The 21859-nt window shown below is 46.0% G+C and overlaps 4 protein-coding genes across 6 annotated transcripts; 2 read left to right on the plus strand and 2 right to left on the minus strand.

Moving 5' to 3' along the window:
- Positions 1-568: 568 nt before the first annotated feature.
- pglyrp6 (peptidoglycan recognition protein 6) lies at positions 569-3582 on the minus strand. The gene is made up of 4 exons (XM_053852689.1): positions 3422-3582; positions 2410-3213; positions 1573-1783; positions 569-1260 (listed from the first exon to the last, which is right to left on the minus strand). The coding sequence occupies exons 1-4, from the start codon at positions 3486-3488 to the stop codon at positions 960-962; spliced, it is 1383 nt and encodes a 460-aa protein (XP_053708664.1). The 5' UTR covers positions 3489-3582; the 3' UTR covers positions 569-959.
- Positions 3583-5052: 1470 nt separating this feature from the next.
- Positions 5053-7105, minus strand: LOC128751578 (uncharacterized). The gene is made up of 3 exons (XM_053852690.1): positions 6974-7105; positions 5792-6194; positions 5053-5638 (listed from the first exon to the last, which is right to left on the minus strand). The coding sequence occupies exons 1-3, from the start codon at positions 7038-7040 to the stop codon at positions 5260-5262; spliced, it is 849 nt and encodes a 282-aa protein (XP_053708665.1). The 5' UTR covers positions 7041-7105; the 3' UTR covers positions 5053-5259.
- A 753-nt stretch (positions 7106-7858) lies between these two features.
- On the plus strand, positions 7859-9554 carry trappc5 (trafficking protein particle complex subunit 5). Of its 2 annotated transcripts, none has more exons than XM_053852691.1 (3): positions 7859-7974; positions 8539-8845; positions 8911-9554. In XM_053852691.1, exons 2-3 carry the CDS (start codon positions 8576-8578, stop codon positions 9205-9207), a joined length of 567 nt encoding a protein of 188 aa, XP_053708666.1. In that variant the 5' UTR covers positions 7859-7974; positions 8539-8575; the 3' UTR covers positions 9208-9554. The 2 variants fall into 2 exon arrangements, with proteins under 2 accessions (XP_053708666.1, XP_053708667.1); XM_053852692.1 differs by having other exon boundaries at positions 7907-7974; positions 8569-8845.
- A 577-nt stretch (positions 9555-10131) lies between these two features.
- On the plus strand, positions 10132-18674 carry LOC128751515 (mucolipin-1-like). Of its 2 annotated transcripts, XM_053852582.1 has the most exons (13): positions 10132-10326; positions 10663-10904; positions 10973-11134; positions 12308-12464; positions 12683-12764; positions 12845-12941; positions 14043-14142; positions 14212-14318; positions 14774-14923; positions 14976-15077; positions 15140-15262; positions 15359-15565; positions 17149-18674. In XM_053852582.1, exons 1-13 carry the CDS (start codon positions 10290-10292, stop codon positions 17278-17280), a joined length of 1698 nt encoding a protein of 565 aa, XP_053708557.1. In that variant the 5' UTR covers positions 10132-10289; the 3' UTR covers positions 17281-18674. The 2 variants fall into 2 exon arrangements, with proteins under 2 accessions (XP_053708557.1, XP_053708556.1); XM_053852581.1 differs by having other exon boundaries at positions 14043-14318.
- The last annotated feature ends 3185 nt before the right edge of the window (positions 18675-21859 follow it).

A 21859-nucleotide genomic window follows, 5' to 3' on the forward strand; every position in this document is an offset into this window, starting at 1 on the left:
CCCCTCAAAAATAATTAAATTGGCTATACAGAAAAAAATGCCTTGTAATAAAGTGCATTTAACCCTCAGTTGTGCTACCACTTATAAAAGATCTTCCAAAATGTATGATATATACTGAGATTCTTCAGTGAAAATAAAACAATGTATGGTCAAGCAGCATGTTTAAAGCATTTAATATCGTAGTGTATTGACATGTTTCTGCTTGTTTTACGCTGTTGGTAACTCTGTTTTGCTTCTGTTTTTTGGGCTTGACAGATCCTCGCAACAGTTCCAGTTTATAAATAATTTTGTATAAATATAATATCCTGCCCCTGGTTCAGAATAAAAGAGAACAAACACGTATGACTGGTTCCAGGTGAGGCAGGGCCTGATCACCCTCCTGAGACACCTGGTGGAAGTGTCTCTCAATTGGAAGGGACAAAAACCTGCACCCACTGTGGCCCTTTGTGGAACATCGTGGACAACCCAGGGGTCAGGTGGCCCTTCCAGGTGCCCAATCACATCACAGTTGGCGTGGCCAAGGAAGTAGGGCAAAAAAAATGTGTTAAAAAAGACAACTTTGCACCGTTCAGAAGTGTTTTATGAAGGAGACAGATTTAAAACCATTTGGAAGCATAGAAAAGTTTGACTCGTTCAGCTGGAGGTGAAAGGGTGGCGTTATATCAAGACCTATTGTGTCGGCTGAGATTTGGCTGCTGCTGGAACACGTCACAGAGTTGCACTGCGGCTCAACCACATTCCAAATGTTCAGGGAGAGTGGACAGAGGTCACCTGAGCCTCCAGTTTCATGTTCAAGAGAGTTGATTTCCTCGACTGATGTGGCAACACATAAACAGTTTTGGCTGCTTCTGGCTTCATGACGAACAAGAGGAGGTCAACACAAACTTCATTTTGAAAATACAGGATGAAAGCGCATGATTGAGCAGGGCTCCCCGTCATCTGTTCCCAGAGACAACGCTCTACTCCCCGAAATGCTCCCAGCTTTTGATTTCATTGAAGAGAGCGTCTCCAGGACAGTCCGTGTCCACCACCTGTCTGTGGCCCTGCAGGATGAAGTTGTCCACCAGTCGCCGGGAGCCCGTGGCGCAGGAGGCCAGCTTGTATCGAACCAGCCCCATGGCATTCTGGGTGGGCAGCACGTCGGTGTAGTTTCCAATGAAGGCGACGCCGTAGCCCACTGAGTTGTGCAGTCGAGTGTGAGCTCCTCTCCACAACCAACCCCGGCCTTCGTAGATGTAGCCGTCGGAGCCAGCCAGGAAGCTGCAGGTCAGAGGTCAGGGTCAGACGAACAAGCTCCTCGCTCGTAATTCGACTTTCTAGATAATTGGATGTCAGAGGGTTTAGTTCTGACAAGTGCATTTCCCAAAACACAACTCACTTTTCCCGCCTGTATCAACAGAATCTGAATCAACCCTGAGAAGGCTGTCGTTCTTTGGGGTCTTGCTCAGGAGTGCAGCTTTGGGCATTGACCAGAAATATGAATTATGCTTGGGATAAGAGCTCAGTCACCCTGGAGAGACTCAGACTGCAGCTCCTCCACACTGAGTGAAATGTCGGCCTCGGCAGACTGACCTGTAGCCGATGTCCGCCCAGCCCCTCTCGTCCTGGTGGTACCGCTGAATGGACCTCATGTCAGCCGAGCACTGCTCGAAGCTCAGGCAGGGTTTGCTGGGTGAGTCGGTGTGGTGGATGTACAGGTAGTGCAGGGGCAGCGTCAGGTTGGTGGGGGTTCCTTTGTAGGGCCGAGCCCCCCACATGCAGCGCGATATCATCGGCGGGCAGTCTGGAGAGGAGCATCAAGCTTTTTGTTGTTTTTGTTATGAGCTGCTGGGGGTCATTCAGCATAGTCATGTTTTCTTTTGCTTTCTTTGTAATTCTGTCTCTTTAAAAGTGTCATTTTCTGACTTCACCTTAGATATTTTCTCATTTTTGTTTGCTTTTGTTCAGGCATGTTTTTCGCTACACAATGGCCAGGGTTTCCACTTCTCTGAATTATAAGAATTGAAATTCTTATAAAATTGAAATTCTCATACAAATATTTTCAAGACATTAAAAGGGCTTTAGTTTAAATAAGGTGATATAAAAACTTGAATATAGCCACTGTTGTGATTTATTGTGCCATTGTCAAACTGATGCAAAATAAACAATATTTTGTTCTTTAAATATATGTATCTGTCCATCATTTGATTCAGTAATATACCAAATTCCTTTTTTATATATATATATATATATATATATATATATATATATATATATATATATATATATATATATATATATATATATATATATAGGAAATTAACAGAAAAAAATAGAAAATATCTGAAGGTGAAGTCAGGAAAAAAAAATATATATAATACAAATAATTCTGCACTGAGGTCAAAATACTTTCAAAATAAAAGAACTCACCAACAAACTTGACAACCAACTCCTTCACCCCTCTTTCCATCAGGAAGTGCAGCTGCCTCTTCTGCTTCAGCCCCAGCTCTGGATGTCCCCCCAGCTTCCTCTGCAGCTCCACGGCCTTCACCGCCTCCCTGACCACAACTGGAGGCGGAGCCAAAGTTCTGAAGTTCTCACGCCGCCGCCGGCTGATGAGCAGAGGAGCAGCGTCCAGTCCGTCGGCGTCCAGCTGGTGGCAGTAGTAGGACTTGAGCAGGCTGCTGAGCTTCAGAGGACGTCGGTTTGACGCCTCCAATCCCAGGATGAAGCCGTCCATGCCTCCGTTGATGGCTGCAGTGGTCAGCGCGGGGGAGTCGTCGGTGAGGGTGAAGACTCGAGGGCTGTCCAGGTCGTCCCAGCAGCCGTCAGCGCCCAGGAGGTCAACCTCTCCCTCGATCGCCATTCCCAGGTCTCCTGCCAGCGTGAGCTGGTGAACTTGACTCACGTTCCCGGTACTCAGACCGGCTTCCAGGCCCAAGACCACCGGCCTGAGGGCCACGGTGGTGCCGTCCGACGTCAGGACCACGCCTCCTTCTCGGGAATCCTCCGTCACCTGGTGATGCAGCACCTCCCTCAGGTAACGGGAGGCGCTGGCGACCATCTCCGAGCTGTCAGATTTGGGGGAGGCGAGGAAGTGTTGGAGGAAGACGTCGTCGAGCGCGGCCGCCTGCCGCAGGGCCCGCAGAACCGTCACCGGGTCTGACACTTGAACCCGGTCCTCCAGCCACTGCACGGCTCGGATGAAGTCGTTCATGTGGTTGGAAATCGAAGCTGCAAACACAACATGAATCAATGACTCAAAACTCCAACTTCATGAAAGGCTCTAAAACAGCTTAAAGAAGATGCCCAAAATAGCTCTGCTTCTTCAACTACCTAATGCCCCCTGTCAAGTACAGAAAGAAAGTCCCACCTGGTTCTGTGTGAATCTCTGAAGCATCTTTTCACTCGCCACCACAGACAGCACTAAAAACCTCCTCACCTTCTGTCTTCATGCTGAAGACGAGCACCAGAGCGAGCAGAGTCTTCTTCCAGGCTCCTTCGTCCATCGTATGGGGCTGTTTGTCGGGTTTTGTACAAGTGAAGTGCGCTGGCTGCTGCGTGCTCTGGTTAAAAGTCAGAACTATGAGGAAGTCCCCATCTGGTATGACATGTTCTACCGGCTGTCATTCAAGAATAAAAAGTGAACCGCATGATTTAATCCTGGCTCAACTTGACTTCCACGGGAAGTTAAAGTTGACATGAGGTATTTCCAGGTTCCGCACGACAGAATGAACAGACGAATCCACCCACTTTTACTGAAATCCCGCGGCTCAGCGAATGAGCCCAGAGACCTCTTACCCCCCACTGAACCCCCTCAGCTGGACACAGAGGCGACAGTGAGTCATGGTGTCCTGGAGACGCCTGCCAGGTGGACACACCAAAGACAAGCTGCCTGAACCACCTGGACTGGTTTCTCTCTGTTCCCTCGTGTGCTGCGGAGTCGCTCCTACAAGAAGAATTTCAAAAACTTTCCTTGTTATTCTCATTGTTCTTATCATCTGCAAATGTCATAATCACGGTGATGATCTGAATAGTTTGCGTATGAAGTCAATACTTAACAGCTCATATTCATATAATTGTCCATTTTTGTCATAAAACCCATGAAATATTTTTGGAATCTATGCCGAAAATTTAGTCTAAATCTAATCTTTATGTTGTTAAAGTGTTATTACTGTGCTGCACGGTCAAATCCAGTCTTAGAGTTACACTTTCAAGTATTAATTTCATCTCTACACAACATCGGTCTATGATGTTTCCTTCATGCCACGCCTGCTTTTGATACGTTTCTCCGCCCGAGGCAGGGACAAAGCTGAGGATCAGGTAGCAGATTCAGATCGACACAAAGGCGTGGTTTGTTGATGAAACTTCACCTCCTGTGATCTTTTGGAAATGATGAATTCATGACAGATTGCATTGTGTTCACCACTAAACAGATACCGAGAGTTCGTATGGAGGTTGGCAGTTTCCAGTCCAGGTTGGATGCGAGGTCCTCGGTGGAGGAAAATTTCTGGGGTCTTGGTCGCACAGCTGATGAAGAAAGAGCTGCGCCAAAAGACAAACCTCCAGCGCCGTCCCAGTGGACATGAACGCTGCTGCAGGGGCTTGGATGTTCACACCTGCACCTCCACCATGCCTGCTGAAGATGTTGAGAAAATAATTCTTCTCTACAGCTTCTCACAAAAATGAGTTTGTTTTGAAAAGTGAGGCGGGGGGGGGTGATTACACTGGGGTTTACTTCAGATTTGGAATAAAAGCATCTGCGACTCGCTTTAGTGAGACTTTAGTGAGACTTTCTGTCCACTTCAGGCCACTGTAGATCTACTTTCCCGACCTGTTTTAGTTAAATGGTTGATCAGGCTGAAATAAACAAGAAATATGAATCTTTTACACATAGCTTGCTTTGCTTTTGTTGCTCTTCTTCATCTCTTTCTTTCTCGGGTGATACACGCTGGTGCTGCCTTCATGAGTGCCGGCATTTCCCAAGCTACTGTTACTAAACTATGGCTGACAGCATTTGTTTGTGGTGGGGACGTGTCCCACTCATATCAAGAATAGAATAAGTGGCACAGACAATATTTCCGTCTTTATTCATTCATTCATTTAGATGGTACACACATTTGTGTTTTCAGCAGCATGTTTGGTTACATGGGAAAATGAAGCCCTTCACCCATAAAGGCCTTAGTGGAAAGATTTCATCATCGGGCCAATCACACGGCCTCGCTGAGGATCGGCTTACATGCGAGCGACCGACGTGGCGGCCGCTCATTTCTCCTGCCATCAAGCGAACAGGTAAAAGATGCAGGCAGAGAGCAGGCTGAGGGTGGAGCCGTGGAGCGCGCCAGAGCCGTTTTTGAACCAGGAATCATCATCATCATCATCATCGTCATCGTCATCATGAGACCTGATCATGTCCAGGACATGCATGATGTGCCTGTCTGCGTCCACGGGACATTTGTCCATGATCATGTGATGACGGATGCCGCACTCGATCACCTCTTCTTGAACCACCTTCAGCACCCCCCACCAGTGATGATCGGTCATCAACTTCCCGACGAGGCAGATGGTGAAGGTGGGGTTGTGCTCGACCGCACGGTCATGGCTTGTGTTGGACACTCGCTGGCTTTTGTACATGCGTGCGCAGGGAGTGACGAACAGGCTGCGGGTCAGAACAGACAGAGATATTTGGAATGCAACAATTCATTCCAGCGTTTTTGCCTTCGCTGGTCTGATACAGTGGGAGGAAACAAGCGTGAGCAGAACACACACGCTTTTTTTCCCCACACCAAAGCTTGTCCAAAAAGGTACTTACTCGCAATCCATCCATTTTTTACACGGCTTGCTGAGGACTTTTTGACACTCTTTATCGGTCACACAATCCTTTGTCTCACGGACCTGAATTTTGACTCCATGGAATTTCATTGATGGCCAAGCTGTCATTGGTGGCCAAGCTGTCATTGGTGGCCAAGCTGTCATTGGTGGCCTTGTTGAATTACCTCCCGACATGCCCCCATGGCCTGACATGTTCCCGTGGCCCGACATGTTCCCGTGGCCCGACATGCCCCCATGGCCCGACATGTTCCCGTGGCCCGACATGCCTCCGTGACCCCCTCTGTTCCCTGATCCGTGGCCCCACATGTCTCCGTGCTCCCCTCTGTGGCCTGGCATCCAGAGGTCGCGGGCATACATCAGGCATGGTCCCAGTGGTCCTCGTGCTGAGAGAGAAGAACAGGAAGAGACCAACGCTTGGATTGTGTTGCTCCTTATCAAGGTGAGCCACATTTACAAACTTGGCCCGGTCACCTTAGAGCGACTGCCGCACCTAGGTTGCTCGACATTGTTCGGCACATACAACTGGATACACTTTATTCCGATTAAAGGGTGTCTTTGTTTTGAGAAGTGTGGGGGGGAGCATCTCTGACTCAGGCTTATTTACAGAAGAGGATGAGGGCCACTGAAGAAAAAAAGGCAATAATTCTGACTTTAGTTTTAACTTTAAAGTCAGAATTCTGAGATTTTTTTTCTTCACTGGTCCTCATCCTCTTCCATACTTTTTACATGTAATCCTGCTTTGGTGAGACTTTCTTCAGGCCACCATAGATCAAGCTGCCAGCCACCTGCTCCCTCTCTAAACAGACACCTATGTCCCCACTCTAATAACCTTAATCTTTTTTTCCATCACTTTTGTTTTACAACTCCATTAACATACTACAGTTATGCAATTTAATATTCCATTCATCATCTCCTCTCTTGCGTTGTTGCTTGCATTTTTTTTTTGCTTTTGTGTCTTTCAAAAATTCAGAAATTGCATTTTGAATTTGATGTTTTATTTGTTTAACGAGAAAGTTAAAAAAAATGTTGTTTTTCTTTAAATATGAACAGAAAAACCCAAACAATTTTGCAATAAAGTTGTGATAACAAAGCGCTCTTTTTCTGCAACCCAGAAATCATTCTAGAGATGATGCTAAGGCATGAGAAATAAAAGATTTGTCACCTGCTGCATTCACGCTGATAAAAACCAGCAGGAGGGTCAGAGTCTGCATCCAGCGTCCTGCGTCCATCTTCTCTGGAGGCTGCAGCGTCTGACGGTCCACACTTTCTCATCCGTATTTATACGTCTGGACAGAGTGGGCAGGTGTCGAATAGAAGCTGTTATGAGCAGGATGTCAAAACATTTTGATTGAATCCGATCCAAGAAGCGTGAATGCAACCCGACCGGTTAAACATGAGCAGAGGTCGAGAATGATAAAGTTCAGGTATGACATCTTTTGTTCTCTGCTGCTTCTCACAGCTGCGGATGGAAATATAATAGAAATCTGAGTTCATGTAATCATGAGTCAGCAAATTTGAATCACAATTGATGTCTGCGTGATACATTGCATAAGTGTCATTAAACATGCTCCTCAAGCGGTTGTTTAAAATGTCATCTCTTCTTGCTATGCATTTCATCATATCATTTTCTTTAAGATATTTGTGGTCTGAATCACGTCTATATTACAGCTGGTACTTCCACATACTTTCCTTTCAACTTCATTCTTTTCATTTCAAAGTTGAAGATGCAATGCAATATTATCCATCAATAGATAATTTGAGATATATTGACATTTTCACAAAGTTTTCATGATTTAAATTTAGATGAAATCATGTCAAATAGCTTTATGATTAATATTCTTGCTGGGGTTTTCAGTATGTCAGTTATTATTACTGCGTATGAGGTTGAAAAACAAAGTGATCTGTGGTCAAATACTGTTTTTGTCATTGAAAAGTAGCGCTGAGAAAGACGTGCTACCTATCAACAGATAGATGTTTGGCTCGTCGCGCATTATTACATGGTTTGACGCCGGATCTGAATGTTGAGTTTGTACTTCACCACAGTCGTTACTTTTGTGATCGTTCGCTTGAGCTCCTCTAGAAGTCGCCGTCCACTCAAGTGATCGAGTGCAGTAGAAGAAGTAACTGAAGCGGAAGCCAGGCTGTTGACTTATTTCGGCAAAGGTAGGTATTATTCTGCACGATTCACACATTCATGCTGAATTGATTTACGCATATAATAGATATTTAACCCTCCAAACTCTGTTTAAACCTCCAAAATGACATACAGTGGAGGCGCTCCAGAGCTGCTAGCTGTTAGCCTTCCTGCTAACACCAGCAGCCTACTGAGGAAATGACAGATAAACGCTAAAATCGCTTGCATGTGTGCACATCAGACAGTATTAAGTTAGCGAAGATACAGGGTCACCTTGGTCTTTCATTGATTTACTTGTTCGTCGTCATTATTGTATTTGTTGTCTTCAAACTTGTGCATATTTTATTGTCGTTTTAATGTAAACGATCATTGAAGCCTTGAACCTTCCGCGTGTTTTGTATCTGTGTGTGGAATTATTTACTTTGCTGTCGTGCGTATATCGTGCAACATATTCAAGTGATATTATCATCTAAAATCTAAATGAAATCGTCATTTATTTAGTAGCTGTTTCCATTGTTTTTATCGTAATTTTGTGTGAAAAACGTTTTCATATCAATTGTTTTGACCATAAAAACCGGTTGGCACGATGCCAGGTGGGTTCTGTCGTCTTTGTCTCCCGCTAGGATCAAAATGGACACACGATTCACCCGAGGGAAGTCCAACATCTTGGAGCGACCTCTGACCCGGCCCAAGACTGAAGTGAGCCTGAGCGCCTTCGCCCTCCTGTTTTCCGAGATGGTCCAGTACTGCCAAAGCCGAGTTTACTCGGTGACCGAGCTCCAGACCCGACTGGCCGACATGGGTCAGAGTGTTGGCGCCAGCATGCTGGACGTGCTGGTGCTGAGAGAGAAAAACGGGAAGAGAGAGACCAAAGTGCTGAATATGTTGCTTTTTATCAAGGTGCGTTTACATTTCCAAGGATTATTTCACAAGCGCTGACGCTCCTGGCTCTTTTGCTCTCGCAGGTGAATGTGTGGAAGTCCTTGTTTGGCAAAGAGGCAGATAAGCTGGAGCAGGCCAATGACGACGACAAGACCTATTACATCATTGAGAAGGAGCCGCTCATTAATGCCTACATTTCCGTCCCCAGAGAGAACAGCAGCTTAAACTGCGCCGCATTCACGGCCGGCATCGTGGAGGCCATCCTCACTCACAGCGGCTTCCCTGCCAAAGTCACAGCCCACTGGCACAAAGGCACCACGCTGATGATCAAGTTCAACGAGTCGGTTATCGCCCGCGACAAAGCCCTGGATGGAAGATGAGAGAGATAAAGTGACTTTCACATGATTCCTTCATTCAGATGTTAAGTTTGTTTGTTTCTGTCTGCGGTTTTGTGTCTCTTCACTGGTTGAAATGTCTTCGCTTCATGTCACAGGTCAAAAGTCATCAACTTAACTGATTCAAAACAGTTATATTTACTTTATAGGAAATAGAAATCTATTATCAATTTTGTTTGGGTGGACCTGTTTCTCCCACAATTTTTGAAGTGTGACTTTAAATGACACATGAGTCAGAAACTTTCAAGGCTGCTGCTTGAAGATGAGGACCAAGTCTCTGCCAGTGTTTTGTGTGTTTTTCATGTCAAATAAATGCACGTTCTTACTGTTAAGCTTCTTTCATCCGGAGTTTCAGTCATTCTGGTTCCACTAAGGTAAACAAACAGCAGAGATATCTTCTTCTTTTACCTCGCGAATTGAACCTGCAGTTCTGGTTTCACAGTGACCGTGTCCTCATGAACATCATTCAATCCTACTGAAAGATTCCACATTTTGTTTACGAAAATATTTAGATTTTTAATGTGCAATCATGATTGATAAATATAGGCATCAAAATGTAAAAGAAAGGGGAGTGAAAAATAAAAATGTTAACATAACTCATGGTTTCAAAGCTCTTTAGTATAGCTTTGGTTTTGCACTTTTTATTATTTTAATTTATTGTTGAATACAGAGCATGTGACGAGCATAATTTCTCTTGGGATGAATAAAGTTTTCTGATTTTGATTCTGATAACTACATTTTTCGATTTTTTTTTCAACATAAACATCAACATAAATATTTAATATTAATATATTATTTCAAACAAATGTTCCATGGATTTTCGGTTGTTTTCAAAACAAGAAACGAGTGCGATGAACGCGCTGAACCGAACAAGTCCTGCGCCTCGGTCACATGACACAGTCACATGATCATGCGGAAGCAGCGTCGTGTTTACCCGCTTCAGCCGCTGTGCTAATCGGCGCCTCCTCCTCGATGATGGGGGTCTTTTAACCGAGTTCGCGTCACCTTTTGTTGGGCATTGAGTTCACCATGTTCATTGTTGTGTGATTTATTTTTTTTCCTTCACCATGACGTCACCGCTTTCCTTCGACAACAGCAGCGCAGGTTTGTAAACACAATGAATCGTGTGTTTTAGCGATTAATAATGAACGTTTGACTCGAAGCATCTTCAATGAAGCAACAAAACCATGTCTGGGAATAACCTTGAAATATTTCCATCGTCTATTCATGGTTCAACTAGCGAAGTTTTTTTTTTTCCTTTATCTCACATTTCAGTAATATTCTGATTTAATTGTTGGAAGATGGACACGTTTGTATGAACTGCTTTTATTATGTAACGTAGGATCTGCTGCTCTTCATAGGTATCATAATCCCAAATTGGTTACACAATTGTTTAAGGGCTTGGAAGTATATTGCACGTTTTCTGATCTTATTTTTCAGAGAAAGACCGGCTCCTTTCGCCCAGGACCGGCTACGGCTCGCAGGACCATGTTGGGAACCGAGACGCTCGCCCGGCCGTGCTGGTGGGTTCCTCTGTCCACCAGCACGAGGAAGAGGAGGAGGCCCTGAGGAGGAAGCTCAAGTACTTCTTCATGAGCCCCTGCGACAAGTACCACGCTAAAGGACGCAAGCCTTTCAAGCTGGGTCTGCAGCTGCTGAAAATCGTCATCGTCACAGTGCAGGTCGGCCAAATTCCAGCCCCTGAAATGCCAAGAGAAATAGGCATCTAAGCTTCCCTCTTTGCTCCTAGTTGGTGATGTTCGGCCTCAGCAACCAGATGGTTGTGACATTTAAGGACGAAAACACCGCAGCATTCAAGCACCTTTTCCTCAAGGGTTACCGTGACAACAACCCCCACGCTGTTTACACGCAGCAAGAGCTGTACAGCCTCATCAACTTCACCATTTCACAGGTGCGTTCATCACATTGAGGGCAGTTCGACGCCTCTGACAAACAGGTTTGGGGCCTGCAGCTGGGATTTCTGGCCCTATTTTGGTTTGAAATCATTTGAAACTGACTGGTGCCTTTTGAGAAGTGGGGGGTGGGGTGGGCAGAAACTATTAGCAGAAGTGACTTTGGAGAAGTGGTGGAGACAATGATCTCACATGTAGCCCTCTAGTTGCATTTGCATGGCCCCTTACTTTACTTGCTTACTTTACATTTTGTTTGTTAAATTTCCCATTAAATGTCTGTTTCTTTCCCTGTATTTTGGCTGGATGGCCGGTTCATCATGGCTGCTTGTTAAATTGAACTGATTGGGAATTAGTGGACTCATAACAGACTGCTGATCCAAACGTAGAGACGACGGGACGCTGCATTCGATGACGAATTCTCACTCTGGCATCCGTCATTGAAACCCTACAGGAAGTGGACAGTCAGATAAGACGCTGCTGGCAAATCGTTTTCAAGGAATATTAAGGCTCAAACCAACAAGTTCACATGTTTAACTTTAATAAGTATTAAATAACAATAATAACAATAACAATATAGCTGAGTTGAGTGAAGTTTGAGGATTCCTGTTCTGTGGTGCCTTTAATGATGTGTCTCAACACCTGTTGAGGATCAGGAGATGCTTCACAATGCAGCGTCTGTTGTTGTAGGCGTGTTCAAGTCTCTTGCACATTTCACCTGGGATCCTGCTTTTGTATATTGATAGCGCATTTAAACAAAGACAGCCAAATGTCAACATGCCAGTGAGCCTGGTGGAATCTAATTTCTATTGAAAGCTCTGCCACATTCTTTTTTCACGCATTGTCTCCTGCGGTCACGTGACAACATATTTTCCAGTGAAGTAACTTTAGGGCGTGATGACATCTCACGCACCGGTGAAGGGGAGCAGCCAAAATTCCTTCCCCTCTCCCTGCCCACACTCTGACTACGGTCTGACTCACTGCACGTGTTTCAGATGAAGCAGCTCTGTTGCTGTTCAACCATGTAATTTAGTGAATTAAAGAAGCGAACCTCGGTCTTCAGGACTGACAACTATGGTCGTAATGTCATTGCCACTTCATTGGTTCATGCACCCAGCTGGTATTCGACGTTATTTGTAGGCCTGTTTTAGCTTCTAACAAAGTCTTTGTTCCAGTACATGGCCCTCCCTGAGATCTCGCTGGCCCAGTACGCCTACGTGACCAACGCCGGCGTGAATGGGAGCTCGCTTTCGCTGTGCCAGCGCTACTACAGGAGGGGCTCCATCGTCCCCGTCAACGACACCTTCGACATCGACCCTCACGTGGTCACTGGTAACTGTTGCCTGCACACTCTTCAGAGCCATAATGCACTGCAGCAGCTCCACAAACGGAGAGTAGATTCCTCCATCGCGCCCTGTTCCGCTCTGTTCGCTCCGTGGAAAGTCCTTGTTCTGGCATCATTGAGGAAGTTTGAATTCTGCTTATCGAGGTGGAAATTTGAGGTTTCCCTTCCTGTGATGCATATTTTCTCTCCCCCTCTTCCCCTCAAGACTGTATCGGACTGAACCCCCTGACTAAAGCTTCTGCTCTGGACGACGGCGACTTCAAGAACTTCACGCTCAAATTCTACAAGTAACAAACTGCTGAGGACTTGATGAACAGATGAAAGATGACGTGGGAATGGAGCTCATCCAGATTCCTGTCTCCTTCAGGTTGATCAATGTGACCATGGACTTCCAGCTGAAGGCCATCAACATCCAGACCATCATCAACAACGAGATCCCCGACTGCTACACCTTTGCGATCACGGTACATGGACCCGCTAAGTTCCTTGAGTTTTGTTGTGACCAGTCGTCCTAGCAGTGACTTGCTTGGTGTCAAGCTGAAGCTGCTTGGCAAACCTCCACCAAGCAGCTTAAGTTCACCCAACACGATCTCCCCATGAGTTAGTTATCTTGAACACAAACAGCCAAACTGACTATTGTATAACTGTATCATGATGTCTGTTCATGGATGTTTTCGTTGCAAGCATGGAGTGAATGAGTGCAGGTAAGAACTGGGTATGGAAGTGAATGAATTATGTCATGATGTGAGAGCGAGGGAGGTGCTGGAGAGGGGTTGGAAAAAACTGGTCACAAGGTGCGATGCAAAAAGTGAAGCAATCGGAGAAGTAAAGGAAGCGAAAACAACAACCAGGGGAAGGAATAAAGAAGGGCGTGGTAGATTCGAAGTGGACAGGATGGTAGAGGAATAAAAGAGTGAAGGACCAAAGAGAGGTTTGAAAGGATGAGATGGGAGTGAAAATGAGAATAAAGGTTTGGTCACGATTGCCCCACCCTCCCCCCCGAGATCACACGATGCAGGGCTGAATATGCGAAGGAGAAAATACAGTGTGTAATAGGAAGAGAAAAAGGGAATAAGATCCCGGAAGAATAGTGGAAGAGCCAGCAAATGAGGGGATGGAATGAGAATGGAGGTTGAGAAATGGGGAAAATGGGAATGAATGGAAGGATGAGTGTGTGTGGGAGATGTGTGTGAAGAAAGGTGAAGGTCTATTCATGTGCTCTCAAAGAAAAGGAGGGAAGGAATGAAGAGTAAGTTATTGAAAATGCTCTGCTGAGGTGAGCTGGTGTGAATGTGCCTCTCTTATGTCTGTAGACCTAAGCTGCAGAGTCGGGCCGCAGCAGAAGAACCGGGAGCAGGAAGCTAGTGATGAGCTGAGTCTCCTTCTCTAGGTGCATGCGAGCACGGCAGCACAGATGCTGTTTGAAATCCTCTGTTCGCACTGAAGCAGCAACCTTGCCCATGACCTGGATTAACCTCCACACGCTTCGCTGCACTCTGGACCCACTAACTGCTCCAACACACCCCGAGTTGAGACGCTAACACCGTCCGTTCTAACTCCTTCAGATCGTCATGGACAACCAGGCTCACAGTGGCAAGGTGAAGGTGCGTCTGAACAATCAACCCTCGATAAAGGAGTGCAAAGACCCCAACGTGTCGGGACACGGTGAGTCGCCGGGGGGCAGGGTTTACGAACTTTCTCACTTTCTCACTCCCACTGTGAAATGTGCTGCAGCTGAGAACTATGCGCGCGAGTTCTTCGACGTCCTGGTGGCGCTGGTGTGCCTGCTGTCTCTGCTGCTGTGCGGCCGCTCCGTCGTCCGAGGCATCCTGCTGCAGCACGTGAGTAAAGAGAGAGTTGAGCGTGCGGCTCCATATGAACCTGGCGGTGGGAACACATGTGGGGTGGGAAGCTAAGAGCTAACATGGAGGAGTTGCCATAGCAATGTTCCTGCCTATATTAGGGGTCTTGTTCTCTAGTGAGGGGCCAAGTAAGTTGGAGACTGGTCGACCAGTCTGGGCAGAAGGGGGCGGTATTGCAGTCGCTCTACTGCACTGAGAGCTGAGCTAAAAGGCAAGGCTCTCCATCTACTGATCAGTTGTGTTCCTCACATATGGTCAGGGGTTCTGGGTCATGATGGGAAGAACGAAGTCTCCCAGAGGCCTTAGAGACAGGGTTAGGAGTTCAGTCCCTCGGGAGAGACTCAGAGTAGAGACCCCCCAGGCGCCTCCCATTGGAGGCACCAGGGACGCTGGTCTTTGCTAGGTCAACTGACTTGTGTCCGACGCCTGCGCAGGAGTTCGCCCAGTTCTTCAGAAGCAGACTTTGTCGAGGCGTCAGCTGGAGCGACCGGATGGAGTTCATCAACGGCTGGTACATTCTGCTCATCATCAGCGACGTCTTCACCGTCATCGGCAGCTTCATCAAGATCGGAATCGAGTCCAAGGTGAGTGGGAAGGGACGCCGGGATTGGAGCTTCTCTAACAATGCCTCCTCAGAACATTGCGTCGTACGACGTGTGCGGGATCCTGCTGGGGACCTCCACCCTCCTGGTCTGGGTGGGAGTCATCCGCTACCTCAGCTTCTTCCAGAAATATAACGTAGGTAAAGCAGCAGCAGGAGGGTCGCGGAGTCTGGTTCCTGAGGAGTCTCCTTTGTTCAGATCCTGATTGTGACGCTGAGAGCCGCCTTCCCGAACGTGATCCGCTTCTGCTGCTGCGCCGCCGCCATCTACATGGGCTACTGCTTCTGCGGCTGGATCGTGCTCGGGCCGTACCACGTTAAGGTGGGTCCGAGTCCCCTCAAAGTCCCGCACGACACCGACCGCAGTTCCGCCCCTCACCGCTGTTGAACTGCTGCGTGGTGTTTGTCCCGCCCACAGTTCCGCACGCTGTCCCTGGCGTCCGAGTGCCTCTTCTCCCTGATCAACGGCGACGACATGTTTGTCACGTTCGCCCAGATGGAGCACAGCGGCACCATGGTGTGGATCTTCAGCCAGGTCTACCTCTACTCCTTCATCTCGCTCTTCATCTACATGGTGCTGTCGCTCTTCATCGCCCTCATCACCGGAGCCTACGACACCATCATGGTAGGAGTCAGGTGGAGCATGACACACACAAACATACACACCTCTGACCTCTGACCCCCAGCAGTTGGCACGTCTGTCGCAAACATCTCGGATCTCACTCAGATGTGGCTGAGTTGTGGCTCTGTACCGAACCCCTCCCTGTGAAAGATCTGGGTCACCTCATGACCCTTGTCTTTTGGCTCAGCTCACTCTGAAACTGATCGCTCCAACTGTGTGCTCCACTCTGATAAGACTCTGGGAAAGAAAGCAGCGTGTTGCAGATCCAGTCAAGCTCACAAGGTGGCGCTGCGTCATAAGAAATGCTGAAATAAGATGTGCTGTTGGAGCCTCCTCCTGAGTCATTAGGTCCGAAAACGTATCATAGAAAAAAGTGATTACTGGGTAGATTTTTGTTTGTTTGTTTTGTGCTATCTACCATTTTCTGAGTCATAGATTTGGCAGTTTGTTGGGGGTTTTCATGCTTTTTCCCCCCTCCCTGTTTCCTGGACGAATGCTCTTCTTGAAATATCAAGATATTTTTTTAAATGATTAATTTTTTTTAAGTGCCAGTCTTGTTGATCGAGCTCTGGAATTTATGGAATCTTATGAAGTAGTTTGCATAATTCAGGAAAAATATTAGTCCATAAAACGGTGGGGGAAAAAAAGCTGGGAAAACAGAAGAAAAAAATGTGCAATAATTGTGGGAAATAATTCACACAAAGAACAAACAGTGAATGGAATATGCCTCTGTCATAAGGCTCAGTTGTGTTCTTCAAAATTGCTGGAGTAATTGGCAGTGTTTAGCCTGCAGATACTGTCTGGATCCGCCTCCCTGAAGTGTTGCTGCTCCACACCCGAGAAAGGCTTTTCTTTGAGGTGTAGCTGCTCTGCAGAGAGCTCAAGGGCACCTGCCTCATGAGACTCCGTGACCTTGCTGGGGTCGACACGCCTCCAAGCCAAGAGCCGCAATATCCAAAACAACGTGAAGGCTAGGGTTCTTTATGGTTATTCACCTGAGAAATTCGTATTTTTCTTCACTTTAATTCACCCATCTTCAGTGGATTCATTTCTCTGTGTTGTAGAACCACAGATAAGGGTTGCTTTAAATGTAGGCATTAGCACAGTGGTGATGAAAAATGAAGAAAAAAGGCCTTGCATTTAACTTGTATTTTGTGACTAAAATATGAAACAAAGAGATAAAGTCTAATTCCTGCACGACATGATGTGCTTCAAATATGATGATGGATTTTATTGTTTTATTTTCGATATAAATCACAATTATAGGAAGATCTTTTCTCAAGTGGTTTATGAATTTATTTTGAGGGACAATAACGCATTTCAAATGATCTATTTTCAAAAATGACTAGATCTGTAATTAATTCTGACGGGGTTTCAGTTTGGTTCAGAGTCCCGGTTCAGGTGAGCCATGAGTTTTGGAGGGTTAGATTTAGACTGGGGAAATGGTGATGGCCATGAGTGGTCCTCACAAAGATAGAGCTACAAGTGTGCGAGACTCTTCCTGGCACTTTTCCTCCCACAACCCAGAAACATGCAGAATAGAGGGCAGTTTTCCCTCAGTCATGAGCTCTGTATTCGTCCTGCAGGCCCAAACCCAGGAGCAGGTCCGCATCACTGACCTTCACGCTTTCATCGCAGAGTGCACGGACACACCCAGCTCCGGCAAGTTCCGAGTCCCGGAAGGTTCACCTTGTTCTTTTCTCTGCTGCTGCAAGTGAGGAGGACGGGTTTGTCTTTCCACTCCACCGAGTGGCCAGAACCCACAGACCTCACGGCACATTTATTTAAATTTCCCCTCCCGACTGCAGCGGGAACATGTGGACACTTTGTCAGCGACCCCATTACCTGCTGGGGAGTTTGTCCTCCATGAATAATGCATCGCCTCTGAAGCGGCGGTTGTGAGGTTTCTGACATGCGGTAATGATGATTGCAGAAGATTGGACACTTTAGCTGGAAACAAAGTGGTGGTGTGCCGAACCCAGAAACCAGACGGGTCCATTTCAAGTGCCAGTTTATGGAGACGTGCGGCCGGTTCTGAGGGTGGAAACACAGAACTATCAGGTTTGACTGAGCGGAGCTTGGAGCTCAGGAGGAGAAGTCATTCAACAGAAGGGAACAGAAGCGGCAGCTGGTTTACTGACTGCTTTTTATTGTTATGTTAACCACCTTGCACTTTTTATTTTTGCTAGAACGGGTGTTGTTTTATTTTGCACTATTGAGTCAAGAATTCTGTTTGGAAATATTTTTAAATTAATATTATGAGGTGAAATCTTGCTGCTCCAGTCAAAGCACTGACCCCTGAATTCCGCACATTTGTTTATATATTGTATGATATTTCAACATTTATTTTCAAACATTTTATGACGTGTTCTCTACTCCATGGTCAGACTTGCAATTCTGACTCCGTAGAACCTAATAATTCTGTGTTTAAATCCCAAAAGTGTTGCTCTTGTTTGATGTTTTTAAATATAGCGCTGATTTTTACGATGGATTGTTGCTTTATTGTAAGGTTTGTTTGCTGCCAAGACGACTGCCGTGCCTCATGCTCATGTCAATGTCCCAACAGCGCACAGGTACGCAGACAGGGAAAGCTCATAGCGTACGCTCGCATGCATTAGCTCGCGCTGCAGCTCCTGCAGTCGCCTCCAGTGCTTTCGTCTCTTTGTTCCCTGGACTGCCGCGGGACGCCTGCAGCCAACACGTCGCTCATCAATATGGATGAACTCCATCACCAGTGAAGAGCTTGTTGGCGGCTCGGGAATGTGTCGTGTAGCCGTAGCACCTCATGATTTTAGCTGCATGTTTTAAACCCGCCGTCTGCTACTGTTAATATTTATTTGATCTGTTCCAAGCCGAGGCGTTGGGCTTGACCTCTGCGCTGGATCACCACGTTGTGCACTGAAGACACATGGACAGCTCCACTTGATTTCAAATGTCTCACTAGGGAACACACGCTGGTGATGCATTCATGTTTACAGTCTGATTTATAGCCACTCGGGATCAACATGTGGTTTGTTTGGGTGATGCTGTTGTTTTTCTCACCAACAAGGGACACATTCTTTTTGTTTTTTTATGACGGTTAATGTATATATACTGTGACAATGTTCAAAATAAAAACACTACTTGTGTTCATTCAGCTGCCTGTGTCCAACTAGCAATGCTCCGTTACACCCATGTCTTGTTTATTTTGCCTTTAGCTATATATATATATATATATATATATATATATATGATTTGACAAAGAAAATGTAGTTCATTGGAGCATTTGTGATTAATTAATCTCAGTTAATCGCAGTTTAATGGTATCAGAATATTTGCAACAAGAAGCCACATTTTTCAACTTCAATGAATTCGGTATATGAATCAAATGATGAACAGATACATATATTTAAAGAACAAAATATTGTTTGACAATGGCACAATAAATCACGATGCTGGCTATATTTAAGTTTTTATATCATGTTCTTTAAACTAAAGCTCTTTTAAGGTTTTGAAAATATTTGTATAATAATTTCAATTTTCTAAGAATTTCAAGTACATTCAGAGTAGTGTAAACTCTAGCCATTGTGTAGCAAAAAAAACTGACGTATGGAGAATACAGAAGCGTAAGTGAATATTGGTCGTATTGAGACACACATTACATTTCTTACTGCAGAGGAAACGGTAGTTATCTTGTCAAATGAACAATGTGAGGGCGTTTCAGTAGTTCTGTGTCCCATTTGCTCTTGGTCTCGACCCAGTGCCCCTCCTCTCCTTCGTCCCCTGCAGCTCAAACTGAGTCAAACGATTCTACTGTACATTCCGCAGCGACAGCTTGACGCGTCACGTTGTAATGACAGCTTGACACCGCCAGAGGGATCAAAGAGCTTCTTTGACAGCCATTGGAAATCAATAGCTCCAGAGGCCCGGCAGAACCGTCTGAAAGCTGCGGCGCAGCTCCTTCAAAGAAGGAGCGCGGGGTGCACTTTAAGAAATTAAGACGGTTTTGTTGCCTTCATCAATTATAAATAACTCCAAGATCATAAGTACAAAAGAAAACCATTACATGGATGGTGAGTCGCTGCAGAAGTTGGAAGACAAGTGCTTAAAACGCCAAGTGACCAGTCCAGTGTGTGTGAGAGAGACAGGTAGATATCAAGTGCGCGTGCGCGTGCTCGCGTGCGTGTGCGCGTGCTCGGTCTTCTTAGTGCACCGGATCGGTATTGCTGTCCAATATCCTCTGAAGCTGCATCTATTATTTACTGAAGGATGCTAACGGGGCACTCAGACTGACAGGAACTGGACAACCTGCCCTGGACATCATCAGGTTTCAGTCTGAAAGCTGATTAAACAGTCTTACAGGGAGCGCAGCTCCGATCGCCGGCGGACGACTCTCCTCTGACTGATGCGTTCCGCGCTGAGCGGTCGGAATTCTCCTGGGCTGACATGAAACATGCCGCCAAAACGCAGAAAAATAAGGTAGAAAGCAAAGTACAGTAGAGGTACACCACAACATTTCCATATTTTTATCTGTCATTTGCCAGAATTGGCGGTTTCTGAAACCTGACAGGAAAAAAAAAGCTAGCATTAGCATCTGCATGCTAACAAGCGCGTTAAATTGCTGAGCATGAACAGCAACAACAAGACAGACAAACCAGAGGACACATTTTTAAACTCACGCAGCAAGCTAGGCAACATAGCTTTCAAGTGAGTGTGTCTTTCTCATGCTAAGCTAAGCTGCGTGGGTGTAGCTTTACTGCGAAGCCAGACCTGCCAGTTTACAGGGCTTCTCAACATATTCCAATACTAACTAACTTATAACTAACTCAGGGTTTCCGCTACACATAAACAATAATGCCGCCATGCATTTGGCGCATTTTTTAAACATAAAATCTCATGTGATCAAATGTACTAGAACTAAGTGAAAACATTGACACAACAACATATAAAGCATCATGGAGGTGGACATGATTATGGTAGTTTTCAACACAAAAATCCTGAAAAAACATCGTAATAACTAAATGACAAAGACGTTTAGTGTCGCGCAAATGAAGAGACGGCCCTCGCAGACTTATTTGTCCGCTCATCTGCATCGAATTGTACATCAACAAGCCACAGATTCTTGCTCACAGGGTGAATATTTTTATTGATAACAATGATTCATATGTTGAGACTGTGTTTAGAACATTAATTTTAAGCATCATTTAATTAAAAATGGAAGAATATTCCTAGCTACACACAATGCATGGTGGATGCTCAACACATTGGTAGCCCTGAATTTAATTTCATTCAATAGAAGAAGAAGTGTGGATGGATAGTAACACAAGGTACACAAACAAGACAGTAGCGCTGATCCTGACGAACAAAGGTCAAAGGTCATCAGTGCTTCTTCGCACCTGCTCGGCCAGTGGTTCTGGACTGCTCTGGCTTTCAGACCCACTGTCACTGCTAAAAATTAGATAGAACTTGATTTATTCAAATAAATATTGAAGGAAGAAAAACAGCTTAACTGTACTACAGAACTGCTGTATTCCCAAACAATGTGGTGTATTTATTATAAATATTGTGGTGGTTTGGGTTCACTTGTGACCTTGAACGGGTCGTCAGGTGAGTGGATCTGAAGCCCGAGCAACAAACAGAGAGGCCAGATGATCCGGCACCTCTGAAGGAAGCGGTGAGTCAATGAAATCCAATCTTGTTATGATAATGTGAGAGTCTCATGCGAGCTCTAGACTGCAGGTTAGCGTGCGTCGGAGCGTCTTCACGTGTTGCCAGTCAGTGGAATCCTCCCGCATGATAATGGTTTGCTGTGTCGGCACGTTCGCCTCTTCAGGGAGCCACGCTGCAGCTGCGCTGGCGAGTTCTAACCTGCATCTGCCCTTCACTCGCCCATTAGTACAGTGTTAATATGCATCACTCAGGGAGTGAGAAGATGTTGTGAGTCTTCAGCACAAACCCAGGGGCGAGAGGATAAAAGAGACTCGTGATGATGAAATAGCCGGTGCTGTACACAAGCGCCTGTCAAAGGTGGCAGACCTCAGGCTGGAGGCCTGGTTGGAGGGGCTTGACTGAGTGCCAGTGCTTTTGTGTCGCCCAGTCCCAGCTGGACTGTCGGCCGGAGGGAAAAAACAATGAGGTAAATAACTCAGGAAGTGAGCGGTAGGGTGCTGGGCCCCGCCTCTTCCTGTCGCTGCTGCGGCTGCTGCGCACAACTGTCGCGCTGCCTTCCTCTCTTTGTTGCCAGCAGGCCCATGCCAGGGTGTCCACCGGCTTCCGACCCGCAGCCTCCTGGAGTTCCTTCCCTCTTCAGTCTGATTT

This window comes from Synchiropus splendidus, chromosome 19 (assembly GCF_027744825.2).
Source record: "Synchiropus splendidus isolate RoL2022-P1 chromosome 19, RoL_Sspl_1.0, whole genome shotgun sequence".
NCBI classification, from domain to species: Eukaryota; Metazoa; Chordata; class Actinopteri; order Syngnathiformes; family Callionymidae; genus Synchiropus; species Synchiropus splendidus.